At 45.0% G+C, this 13,735-nt stretch overlaps 1 protein-coding gene and 1 long non-coding RNA gene across 4 annotated transcripts in view; one reads left to right on the plus strand and one right to left on the minus strand.

Annotated features, from left to right (window-relative positions):
- Positions 1-443: 443 nt before the first annotated feature.
- Positions 444-13,735, minus strand: part of KCTD15 (potassium channel tetramerization domain containing 15) — a 45,784-nt gene continuing 32,492 nt past the window's right edge. For all 3 annotated transcript variants that reach the window (XM_085072069.1, XM_085072068.1, XM_085072070.1), the window contains exons 4-5: positions 8,152-8,457; positions 444-2,652 (exon numbers count right to left, since the gene is read on the minus strand). In XM_085072069.1, coding sequence (XP_084928195.1) covers positions 2,497-2,652; positions 8,152-8,457 — 462 coding nt within the window. In that variant the 3' untranslated portion in view covers positions 444-2,496. The remainder of the gene's footprint in view (positions 2,653-8,151; positions 8,458-13,735) is intronic.
- Positions 8,453-13,417, plus strand: LOC146432430 (uncharacterized). Its single transcript, XR_014854592.1, has 2 exons — positions 8,453-10,222; positions 13,208-13,417. It is a non-coding gene; the product is annotated as an uncharacterized LOC146432430 (long non-coding RNA).

Genomic DNA, 13,735 nt, shown 5'->3' on the forward strand with positions numbered 1-13,735 from the left:
GCTGTGATGTCATGATTTAAACTTTCCATCTCAAGTTCACATTTATCTCGGCTGGTGCAGCCTGGAACCCTTTCCAATGCCATCTCGGCAAAGCTGCCCCAACGCCGGGAGCTGCTTTATTGAGCCATAAAATCATACGGTAAACACCAAACTGAGGAAAAACCAACCAACCAACCAACCACAAATACTTCCAACGTTCCACAGATGTGTAAAAGCACCATCCCACTCTGCGCTCCCCAGAGCTGCCTGGGGAGAGCACCAGGGGCAGGAGCAGACCCCTGGGATGGAATATCACCTTTATTCCCTGGCTGAGAGGTAAGAACGGAGAGGATGCACTGCTGGAAGCACATGGCTTACCCTGTTCCAGAGGGCAGCGCAGGCGTGGATACAGGACAAAAACAAGAACCTGAACAGACAATTGAGGGATACTTTGGACTTAAAGGTACGAAAGTAATAAATAAAACACTTTTATCTTTTTGTAAGATGTGGCTACATCAAGCTGAATGGAGCAAAAGGCTGGAGAAGATGCAATCAAAAATTCTCACCTCTTTCAAACAACATGGGGGATAACAGTGAGTGTTCCACCCTACGTGCTTCTTTTTGTTCATTTACAGAAATGTTTATGGCATGAAGTTCTGTATAAGAAATGTGCATACACAAATACATGACAATTATACGTGAAGTTCTTTACAATATTAAATGTATAATATACAATTCTACAGATATCTTACATACAAAGGAGAATGTTGTGCCATATATTCAAATATGGCAATGCCTAACGACTTTAGAATGTCATACAAGTATAAAACCACAAAATAAAATAATTTTACAACTCTTAAAGTAGACAGATTTGCTCAACTGTTCTGCTAAGGTAGCAGGTCAACCGGCCAGGATTGCCATTAGAGTTTCCTAGTTGGGTGCCCAAGGTGAGAAAACCTGCAGAGGTCTGATTTTCCATGCACAGGTATCCAGCCCTTTTCCAAAAATTAGACCCCTGCCTAGATTTTACCTTGGATAGTCAGTGCAGCTCATTGCCTTTGAAAGTATTAGTCTTAAACATGACTTTTAAATTTTGCCTGATTGCAATCAATTTACATTAAAGAACTGTTGACCACTTAATACTCTGTCCCTTGTTCTATATGGCCATATTTATGCATCTAAAAAGAGTTTTAATTAAAATTCGGCATCTACAACCACATTCTATAAATTAGTGTGGGAGAAACTAAATTCTGATTAACACATGAATTAGTGACTGAGGACCCAATCATGCTAAACAGCAATAAACAGGATTTAGCAGAATGCTATTTATAACCTTGCACCTGCAAACACAGTGCTGTCTCCTGAGTTAGGAAGCCCTGTGAGTTCGATGCCCAGTCCTGGCAGTAGCAGAACTCCTCTGCAGACCATTGACTTTGTTACAGAGAAAGTTACACACATAGAGGGCAGCTACAGAATTCAAATAATAATTTAAACCAAAGGCAGCCTGCTTTCATCTGGCAATGGCAATACAAGGTTTTAACAACTCTTTGCAAGAGTTCCAGACCCATAAAGAGTGGGTTTGTCCAAAATTCTTAAACTTTCCTGCTAAATGTGGGCTTCTAACATGGCTAGTAAATTATCACCAAGGGGTGGCAGAGCTTGCTTGGCAGAACCACACTTCTTTGATGATGCAATACTTAACAGTTGCTGTGTCAAAACAAGAGTGGCTTTAAGAGAGCTACAGCTCTACGTTGGGTATGTGACCCTTGTATGGTGGTGGATGGCATTTTATTTTGTGCTTCCAGATCCCTACTGTTGCAAATATTGCCTGTCTAATAAGTGAGCCTGTCTTAATTTCTTGTCACTTGTTTTGTTTGGTTTGTGGGGGGTTTTAGTACTGAGCACCAGTGACTATAAATCAGTCCTTTTCTGGTTCCGGATCCTGTTCACAGAGAGAGACCTCAGTTGGAAATGTAGTATAAAAATAAGCCATTTGCTTATGTGGGTGAGTACAATCACCAGGTGGCCATGATGTTGGGGGTGTAAAGCACATGTGATATGGACGGGGCAGCAGTCAGGGAAGGTTCTCAGTGCAGTTTTTAGGGTTCTTCCTCCCGCAGACTCCCCTGTCCCCGTGGTGCAGCTCTGGGTGTCCCTGGGCAGCTGTCGGGGCCACTGCTCCTGCTGGTCTGTTCCACGGCTTCCATCACTCTTGCTGCAGAAGTCCAGTCCAGGGCCAGGGTTTCCGAAGCTTTGCCTGTTCCACACCACTGCTGGTGAGCCCAAAGTTCATCCCAGAGCTGCCACACTGAGCATGCTCAGGAACACCGGGAACAACAGACGACTGGTTTTCCAAATGCATTCCATGGCTGGCTATGTGACAGGTAGTTTCAGAATACCACTAACTGGCAACATAAAGTCAAAATCTGTTTGCTAATACTGTTTTGCAAATCCTTAGTGTTTCACATAAGGGACTATTAAACACTTCTACGGTTACAAAGGGGGCACAGGGAAGGCCTAGTCCAGGGGCTCCTGTTTTATTCTGATTGTTGGGGTGGGTTGTGGTCGTCTGTCTTCACGACATAGCACGTATTCACTGAACTGGGAGGAATCCACCCCACCGCCACAGGAAGCTGCCATGCTAAATCCCTTCTGAAATAATCTTTCAAGCACCTGCAATGTGGAGGGAAAGAAATCAGATTAATATTTAGGAAATTTCAGTGATAAAAGCATTTGGAAGCACCAGATTTAAATGATGGATTTAGTCTTTCAAGTCCTCATTGAATGAATATTATTCAGCTATAATTCTATAACTTATTGTTAAATGACTATACTGTGATTAAAGTCTTGCTCTCAGCAAACCTCTGTAGAAAACAAAAATTAATCAAAGAAATAAGCACTCTTAGAGCAGCTTAGTACATTATATAGTAAAATACTGGACTGTGGTGATACTGGTATTATCTCCTACTGCTTATAGAAAGCAACATCAGGTTCAGGTTGTAATAAAAAGTGCCAATTATTCATTAATAGTATGAACAGTCTGAGAGAGAGGGGCTGAAAAGCTCTTCCTTGGCAGATGAAAATGTATGGAGTTCAGGAGTTCAAATGACACATCCACCAGATCTTCCTGGCAATCACAGCTGTTTTCCCTCACTGGAAGGGAGCTAAGCATGGCAGGGACAGGACACAAGGCCAGGACATGGACAACAGGGGGATGTTCTGGCCCTATAAAGAGGTTAATCTGTCCTGCCCAAATATGTATTTTCTCTTTCTTCTCCTAAAGAAAAGTTGGTACAATTTAGATGCATGAATTTAAGGAACCCAGAGGCAACTTTAATTTCTGTGACTGTCACACAGCACATTTCCCCAGGATATACTGATCCTGGCAATGGGATCAGGGCTGTGTTTTCTCATGCAGGAGTGTATTGATATTCGGCTTCCCAGCAGATCAGGATAAACCAGGCTTTTCCCAGAGTCAGGTGAGAGAAGATGCCAGACCCATCTTGGGCAGGTCACAATGCAGGATCCACTCAGGCTCTCCAGAGTCCAGGGCAGCAGCCTGGAAAAATGGTTCCTGTGTTTTTCTCTACTGATGAATGCCATCGAGGGAAGCAGCCTGTGCTGTTCTCAAAGAGCCTCGCCCAACGTGTGGCTCCAACTGTGGCCGCAGGTGGGACAGGGAAGTGACCCAGTGGCTCATTAAACCTGAGGATCCTGGTCACAGCAGCACCACCCCCCTGTGACACCTCTGTGCCACCCGCAGTGACCTGGACCAAGCCATTTACAAATTTGTTCACTCATCCTAGAGAAATGTCTAAGCAATATATTCACCTTCAGGTAGAGTGAACTCGTCCTTTCCTGGGCTTAGATTGTGGAAAGAGTTTGGTCTCTGTTCAGTTTCGCAGCCCTGACAGCACATCAGTGGTTACACCGAGGAGCTGCACACCAGAGCACTGCCCTCACCCTCACACACAGACCCACGGGAGGGCATTTCTTACTGCACCGTTTCTCTTGCCCGAGTGTTGGCTCTGCTTTTCCACAAACATGATTTTGGAAGGACAGCTGTGTCCAAGGTAGTGTCATAGTGCAACGCAAACCATGGCAGCAGCATTTGCTGGTTTTTAATCTGTTCGATCCCTCCTTAGGGGGCTGCCTGTGTTATCCATCTGCATTTAATCCAGGGTTTGGCTTTTCCGTGGTAATGAAAACGTTTCACTTTTGCTATCCTGGCTCTAAGGACAGGCAAGGGAAAGAGGCTGCTCCAGCAGAGCTTTGCCTAAGCCATGCCGAGTCTGCTGAAAATCAACTTGCCTGAGGAGTTCTGCCTGGCCCTGGGACACAGGGACTTAACATTCTCAGAAAGTCACATCTGCCAAATCTCCCTGACTTTTGCCCTAATTTTTACATATTCTACATTGCAAGAAAGTTGTAGAACTGAAAGATCAAGAAAGCACACCAGAGTATGCAAGGAAAATGAACTGAGAGAGAAGAAAAGAAGGGGCAGGAGAGTGGGTTAATAAAATATATTTAAGACAGAGAAAGCAAGCTTTCCTCTCTCTTATTTGCCTGGGCTCTATGCAGCCTGTAGGACAGAAATGGGGTGCAGACACCAACACTTGTTCCTCCTCAGAGAGGAAGGCAGGAGGAATCTGAGACCGAAGGAGGAGTAAGACATTAGCAGGCTGCTGTTTCATGGGCGGGGCTGTATTCTGACTGTATTATGGATCCCTGCTCCTAGCCCTGACAGGATGAAGATGAGAGACAACCCAGCCATGGGAAAGGAAGCTTCTCCCACTGAACTGGATAGTGGAACAGAGGATTGACAGGTAAGATTTTTGAGAGAGACGGTACTTCAGAATTCTTACTAAAAACTTTTAAAAATCAATTTGCTTGTAAGACAACACAAGCAGGGGGGTGCCCTTGGCTTGCCTCAGACCAAAGCTGTGGAAGGCTGCATGTTAACACAGGATTCTTTTTCACTGAGCTTCCCCCTGCCAACACCCAGTGCAGATAGACATTACACCTCAGAGCACCACATGCCAAACAAAGCGATTCATTTTTGCTCAGTACGTGCTGGAAGGACCAGACTGCAGGCTATAATCTAGTGTTAAAAACCTCGGGATCATCAATTTTCTCAGCAAGAAACAAAACAGGCCAAATCCCGTAAACAATGCTGAGGATGTTTAAATACTGCAGTTTTAAGTGTTGCTTGGATGAGGCTGAGCTCAGGTCTAGGGAGAAAGGCTCCTTTCAGTGCTTTTGTGCATGAGATGGAAAAGCATTTTGGACAGGGACAAGTTTAAATTCCATTTAGAGAATTTGAGTCTATACACATTATTTGTTCTGAAGGCAAAATAAGGAGAAGGGGAAAGCAGTGACCGTCTCTGAGTCAAATCAGAGTTACTTTCCTGAAAATCTCCAAAGATAATAAGCCAAAAACTGAGTATCAGCTGTGACACTCCCATGTGTAGGGACACATGCACATTATTAAATACAGGATTTGTGGTAGGATTTAATATATGCTGTCTTCCAATATTCCAAGCACATCGGATTTTGTTGGAAGGTTTTCCAAATGGAAACCTGATCCTTTCACTTAGTGCACTTCATTTAAAATTTGCAGAATATTAACAAATGTATTCTTAATTATGAAGACTTAATGTTCAACAAGCATGGCAGAATTTTCTCTAAGGTAAACTTGTGAGTCTCACCAGAACCTATTGCAAGTTGAAAAAAACCTATACCTATATACAATAACAAATGTGTGTAAAATTAAGAGTTACCGTATTTTTTTTTGTCTATTAGGTGTTGATGTTCTTTGTTTTATATGCACAGTTCTTGATATAAAGCATTTAATGAAAACATTATCCAAATACAGAAAAAAAATATAAATAATGCAATTGTGCTACCAAATACATTGTGCAGGGTATAGGGAGACAGAAGCAATGTATCACGTCAGTAAACAGCAGGCAGCCATCCTGTGTTGCTCTTTGGGATTCTTTGGAAGAAATTCTGCTATTCCAACCACTGTCCATCTCCCTTAAGTCTGTGCATTTGCCTCACTATACTTCCAACTTTTGACTTAATACTGTTTTGCCAAAAAATCCTTGGAGGGGGAAGAGCAGTGCCTGTGTGCTGACCAGAGTTCATCAGAACCAATGATAATTAGCTGCTGATTTCATCAGCCTTTAGTCTCAGAAATGCATCATTTTCCAGCAAATGTTTGAAAACACTTTCTACTAATTATATAGTAAAATGATGTAATTTAGTGAAACGATGCAATTTAATAGTATTACTTATACTGTAGACTCTTTGACAGAAACTTTTTCCACAACGTGAACTTACGAAGAGACTCTTTGGTTCTGTCTTAATTTTGACTGAATTCAAAACACATTCAAATAGTAACAGTAGTGCTCAGCTTTTACTACAAGCACACGTATGCTATGAGTTACACCACTCTGGATAAAAGAGAGCCAAGTGCTAAACCATGTGGGCATCCAGAGCTTTGCCAGGCAGCGCTGAGCTGCTCAGTGGCTCACTGTGACTGTTTATTGTTTCAGTTACTCTAATTCCTTGTGTGATCTAACAGGATCCCATGGACAGCGTGGCTGGGACATGAATACTCTACCTCCTTCCTAAAGGAAGCTAAACGGCTCCCTCTCCTCCCAGCACAGCACCAGAGACACCTCCCTGTCTCCCTGCCAGCAAATGGAGGTGCCTCTGACCACCCCCAGCCTGCTGGACTTGGGGCAGCCCACCCCAAACCCACCCCAAACCTTGCCAAACCCATCCCAAATCTTGCCAAGCATGAAATTGCTAAGGGCTGTGCAAAATTAACCATAGACTGGTGAAGTTCAACCAAATACACCACCTGGGAGCCTTGAATCAAAACCCACCCAAAACCACTGGGTTTAGGGTGGTTTCAGAGAACGGTGACAGTGAGGCCATGGTGCACCAGGGAACACTGCCCATGGAGTGGGGGGTCACTGACACAGTCACGGTTTTAAAATGGCTGCACCCACCTGCATATACTCAGGTAACTGCAGTTCCCCTGAAGATGTCACTGGGGAGGCAGAGGGTGCCTGAGCCTGATGTGTAACAACCACGCAGGTACAAGAGCTCCTGTCCTGTCCTCCCTTGCTGTTGCACCTCCCTCCCCAGCCAGTCTGCCCAGCCTGGTCCATGGACCAACTCCTGTGTGGGTTTTTGCCCACAGGGGAGTTTATCAAGGCAACCATGGCATTTCCCACAGCCCAGTTCACACCTGCAGCCACAGCCTATCTGCTGTGGAAGAAGGTAACTTGGGAAAAATTCCCCTCTAGGTTGATTTTCCTTCCCACAATACGAATATTTGCAACGTATTCCAAAGGCATATGCAGGAAAACCAAGAGCTCTGTCTTGCCCATGTTAATTAAGGCCCAAGCTAATGGCACCATCGCCTGGTTCCTCCCCACAGCCCCAGGACAGCCACACCAGCAGAGCTCTCGCTGCAGTGCTGGTGATTCCTGAAAAATGGCACTGCTTGCCCACAGGCTGCTGCCTAAACACAGGCCACATATTTATTCCTGCTGCCATCCACCTATCTGTCCAGTTATCTTCTTTTGTTTCATATATTTAATTTTAAAACTAATGTCAAAACTCTGAGTATAAAATGAAATACATTTTGTTTAAAATACTCTGGGCAATTTTTATAGAACATCCTTTTGAAAAAAAAAAGTGCAGAGATCAATTTTTTTAAGTCCATCCCGCAGGCACCATCATTTAATTATGAGTGAGACATAAATTATGCATTTACACATTGTTGCATTTTCTATAAAATGGTGTGGAGATTTTTTTTTTCTTTTTTTTAGTTTTTGGAACTCTCTCTTTCTTCCTAGAGGCACTTTGGAGGAAAAAAAAACTGCCAAAGGCTATACATTGATGAAAAAAATTAGCATTTATCAGTATAACACCATTATGAGGCCAGCATGGCACTAACATACACGAAATCTAAATGTATTTTTCTGCTTAGACTTAGGAAAACCTGAAAGCCTGTGATCTCACCAGGCAGAAAAATGTTTCCTTGCAGTATAAGCACTGAAAGTAATTGGGCAGAAGCAAATAATTTGCATATAATTGAACAAGACATAGTGAAAAAGCACCCCAGCAACCGATGAGGCAGGGAGAGCCCATTACCTGCACTGAGTTCAACCGGCAGTATCCGTTCAAGGGAAACCTGATAACGTGGGTGGGGTCCTGATTCCAGCCTGCATTCACCGAGTTGCACATGACGTCCCCAGTCTCCGGGAAGATCTCTTCTATCAAAGCCTTCTCCCCGCTCAATGCAATTCTTTCCCCCAGATCTGGAGTCACTCGTACAACCAAGCAGTCACAAGGCTGGAAATGTTTCCTTTGTTCTTTCTCTTGTTTCCATCGCTCAAGTTCCTTAATCATTGGCTGCAGCTGGTAATACTTTGCTTCTTCATATAAAAGATTAAAGTCCTGGGAAAAAAAAAAGAAAAGAGAGGGAGAGAGAGAAACTAGAAATGCTTATAATTCTCTTTTAAAAATGAGTATTGTTCCTGTTTGACCTACTTAGGCTTATGTACTGTCAGCAAGAGAGCAAAGGCAACAGGTGCCCACATACTTACACCTACACAGAAAACCACACAGTGTTAGTGTTGAATCTGCTAGAGCTGACCGAGAAGTTCCCATTGCACTGAATTATCCTTTCATTTATTATCCCACAAGCTCAATGCCAGACGGCTTTACTTTTGGATTAAGAAATCAAAATAGCTGATTGCAATAAACAAAGCCTACTGACGTAAGAGAAGATGTTCTGAGACCTGATCTTCACTCGTGGCTTTGGATCCTTCTGATCTCACAGCAGATCTCAGGCTTCGCTGTTGCCTCTCGCACGCGTTATGAGATGGAGATGTCAGTTCAGCTTCACTTCTCACCTGTCTTGGCTGAGGCTAAAATTCCGCTACAGCAGCTCAGCTGCTCCCTGCAGTTCATGACTATTCATGTATTTAAAACATACTTTGGAGCCTGGTAAATTGTATGGAGGTAGAGACCATCCTGCTGGCTGTGAGCTCAGCTCTGTGCTCCAACACACTTAAAAGGAGTTGTTCTTCCCTGCCATTTGTCCATCACTTCACTTGGGCTTTGGGCAATCCAAATACCCAATTTGATCCAACTCCCAGTTCAGTGAGACATTTTCTGCACAGAAGCACATCCTTTCACCAGATTCTGACAGATCTTCCCACCTCAGCTGAAATACGTGAGAGCACATGGAGGCAAAGTGTGTGAGCACCCCTGGACCTGAGGGGGCAGCTGTGCCCCCCAGACCCAGCCAGGCCCAGCCAGAGCAGGGAAGGGAGAAGCCCCTGTGGGTGCTCTGCTCCTGCTGGCCCCACAGCCTCCTCCAGCCTCCTGAGGGGAAGAGGAGCAACAAGAGCTCAGCGCCAGCTCCTCCCTGCAAAGACCTGTGTTTACCTTCCTGGCTCTTGCACCTCTTTACAGATCCAAATGCTGCACCACAGGTGCTTTGTGGAGTGGGCTGGAGGTCAACACCTGCAACAAAGGCCTGTTCTGCACCAATGAAATGAAATGAAAAGAAAAATTGAGAGTGAAGTGACTGAAATAATTTGGACTGGAAAGAATATGACAAGAAGCAATCAAGAAATGGGCACCAAAATTACATGAAAAATAATGGGTGAGCTGCTGCCTCAGGACTCAGGCAGGAGGGGGAATCAAAGGCCAATGAATGTGCAGCACAAAAAGGTGCAACTCTTCATAGTGGTTTGGAATTAACCTGTAAAATCTGCTGCTACAGGGTATCACTGAACCAAAGCAGTTAGCTCTGCTCAAATTTGGCACCACAGACCCACTGGTAGTGGAGGTGCTCCTTCACCCCAGGGCTGCCTGCAGCCTGGAGAGGTATGAATATTCAGTGACAGGGCAAGGTGATTGACTTACAAAGGGGACATCCAACCCTTTACACCTCTTTGATGTCTGCTAAGGTTGGAACAATGTGCACATGGCTAAGGGAGAAAAAAGGACAGGAGGATAAGAGGAGCAGAGAGGAAGAGGTATAAGAGCAAGTGGGAAGAAATGAGGGCAACAAACACACTCATGGGACATCTTGAAGATGGAAAATAACAGAAGATTAAAGAAATAATAGAGAGAGCATGCTGCAAACAGCTGGTGTTGGGAACAGGCCAGGCAAAGAGGCATGGAGCCTGGCTGCACTACATGGTCTCAGGTAAGAGCATCAGCCCCAAAGCCTCATCCTCTCACCCTTTGGGAAGGTATTCTCACCCTTACCCAAAACCAGCATTCACTGCTGAACCATTACTGCTTTTCTCTGTCCACCAGTGAAGCTCCCTGGCTACTGAACAGGGGATCATTTTAAACCTACAGGAAACAGTGGCCTAAATTAAAAAGAAGACCTCTGCCCAAATTTTCTGAAATCTTTGTGCGGGACACTGAATCTGCACAGTCCACCACCTAACTGCTCACTACAGAGGTGTGTGCAGTGGCCTGCTGAATGTTCACTTGGCACCTGCTGCCATGGATTGCTTTTTCAAGCAAAGGAAAACATGCGTTGCTGAGGAAAAATATAATGCTATAGAGTGAACAGGAGCACCCAGTGCTTTCTGAAGGCAATGGAAAGTCATCTGCTGTTTTCAGTAGGTCCTGAAAAACTAGCTTTAGATTATCTGGGTTCATGGTCACTATAAAATAAGGTATTATTTGTAAGATCAATGAAGTGAGTATGTGCTAAGAAAACTCAACAGTAAAACCTGGAAGAGATGATACAGCGATAGAAGAAACAGTCCTTTATTTCTGAGAGCTGAGAGCAGTACAGTGCTCCCGAGGCTGGACGCAAAGCCCATTATATTCTTGAGAGTTTCTGACTGCCTTCATTGGGCTTTGGACTAGCCTGACAGTATCCTGAATCACAGGAGTTCAATGGTCCTGCACCCTCAGGCCAAAACAGCAATGCCATAAACCAAACAAAACCCGGATCACACCACCCCTGCTTCTCCCACAGCCAACTCAGCACACCCCATCAAATGCAGCTTTTTAGTGACTCCTGCTAGCTGTCATTTACCTTAAAATAAACAGGATAATTTTTACATTCTGATATAATTTAGTGAGAAGAAAACCTGCTTTCAAAAAGAACAGCTCTTCCACTACTGTTCCTAGAATGATACAGCCACACTTCAGGTGGCCGTGTGGAAATCAAGGCTGTGCTGGAGCATCACATACTCTCTAGGCACCTGGTACAACGGCCTGGGTTGAGCCAAGGTGTTTGGGTTCGTTTCTAAAGTAAAGCTCTCATGCCTGTGTCTATTCCACACTTGGGTTGAGCACAAATAGGGAAAGGGTTGTGCACCTGAAGAAGGGCCTTGTAACAGACCTTGGGAACTGAAGTGTGCTGGGGCCAAGAGGTGATGTTAGGGAGCCAGGGCATCTACTGCCAGGCAGTGCCAATAGAGGGAATTTGTTGTGCACAGTAACAAGAGGGGATAAAAACTGTCTTCTGTAGGCAAGAGAAATTCATCGCTGTCCACCAGTGACAGTGCTGTGAAGGGACACCTTGTGTGACCCCACTCCACTGCTGCCCACAGCCACCAGCTGCAAAGGCTGCCCCACCCCTTTCTGCTCCTCTTATGGGACATTTGGCCTTTCTGCATGGAGGGACTGAGGCATCGTGAGGGAATCTGGCAGTATATGTAGGGAGGGAAGAGGATTGCACAAAGCCAGGAACATAGAATAAGTGGCTCACAGCATGGGGGTCTGGTTCTTTAAGTCCTTTGCTTGGGTAGGGTCATGGGCTCTACACATCAAGCCCACAATCTTTTCCTTCAGGTTTTATATACTGTTCAGAACACTGTCTGTGACTGGGAAAACCCCAGCTCTGCACTATCTGCATTGAATGCTTAGGATGCCCAGGTAATACTGACATAGGTATTTCCACCCTTGCACTGTAGATTATCAGATCCTAACCTGAAGATTTGCTGAAGTTTAATACAAAATGCGAAGTAGAAGAATTAAACCCACAAGAGGCCTCACCAGGGAGGTGCCACAGGAACTGTATGAAAACATTTTCATGCTGTTAGTTTTGATAAGTTACCAAAGGCAGATGCAGACATGAGTCTCCCTGGAGCCATCCAGAAGAGGCCCATTTTACTAGAACAGGCAGGGAGTAGCCACAGTGGCCAAGTGCACAGAGGTTCACTGAAGCTCAGCCCCCAAGCACAGCTGCTGTCCAGCTCAGCACTGCACACAGAAACTGCATCCTCTCGCTCTCTCAGAGGCTCCAGCCTGGTGTCAGTGCAGTGCTGCTGAGCAGCAGGCAGTGTCCCACAGCAGATTTTGTACAGTACCCAGGAGTTCCTTGTCCTGCGGGGCTAATGCATCTCCCATTTCTTCTACGGATTATTTCCCTATGTTCCAAGCTCCCTAACAGCAGTACCAGAGCCAAACACTATGATAGCTAATGGAGCTGCTTCTGTTTAGCCTAGGATACACATTTTATTCCAAAGGTGATTCCTACCACAGTGACAGTCACAAGCAGGGTGCTCTTTGATAGATTCAAAGGGGAGATAGACAGTACAGCCTTTCATTTTTCTGTAAAGTACCACAAAAAGCCTTCGTAGCTACCATGAGCCTTCAACTTCTTGAGGCTGTTGTAGGAACTAGTGGGGAAGTTCTGCCAGGTCACTTGAAAAAGGGAGCAGATAGACAGGTGGGATGCACACAGCCTTTCTCCAGCCACAACATCTGGCCTACATTTAGATCTCATGGGAAACGCAAACAGATCTTTCAAAGATGCAGCCTTTTACCTTTCACAAAATAATTTTCTTCTTATTGTTCAGTAGAAAAGCTTTTCTTGTGGTGGATTTCACATGGGCTAAACTCTGACAAAGGTGACATCTTCCTGGGCAGGAGATGGGAGGTGTGACCTCAAGGCCAGCTGTGCTGCCGTTTCGGTGTCAGTGCCAGTGGGGAGGTACAGATCTGCTACTCCAGGCAGCGACAGCCAGCAAAGACTGAGACCATGTGTCCCACGGACCTAATGCTGTTCTCTCAGGACCAAAGTCATCCTTTATTTTTGTACCTAATGTTGTGTTCCTGAACAGGCTGAAATGGCTCTTTCTGTCCATTTTTCACTTGTTATTCTTTATTACATGAAACAACAAACTGTCATCCTGACTCAATGTTTCTTTTATATTTTTAGTGCTGTGAAGATCTGACTCCTGGCTATGAAAGAAAGTTGCTCACTTCTACGATGACAACTGCACCATTTCCTGAGGTCAGTTTGAGAAGACTTAAAATTGGATGCAAGCACATTAATTTTGTAACTGTATTCATACATTCGAGTGGTGGCCTTGTCATCCTGGTGTTACAGGTGATCTCTGTAATCCAAATAAAACTCAGATGTCCCGTGCATTTTTGCTCCTCCCTCCTTTGCGACGGAGTAACAATAGACACATTGTCTGTCTATTTTTGTCTGATGCTCCCTGAGTAGGGAGTGAGTCTCAAATAAGCAGGTACAACAGGTCCTGGTTTTGTTTGCACTTAGGTATTGACAGTGAAGGGGACACGTGCTGCTCATGATGTCCTTGGGAAGCGCCTCCGATGGCAGGGGAGATCAAGGCAGGAGGGTTTGGGCACCAGAGGAAGAGCAGCTCCTGTGGCAGCCACCCCCTCACCCAGCAGGGTGGCAGAGCTGGGGGGTGCTGACCTCTGCTCGAGGCCGAGGGCT

Source organism: Lichenostomus cassidix, chromosome 11 (genome assembly GCF_008360975.1).
Source record: "Lichenostomus cassidix isolate B80296 chromosome 11, HeHo_3.0, whole genome shotgun sequence".
NCBI lineage: Eukaryota > Metazoa > Chordata > Aves > Passeriformes > Meliphagidae > Lichenostomus > Lichenostomus cassidix.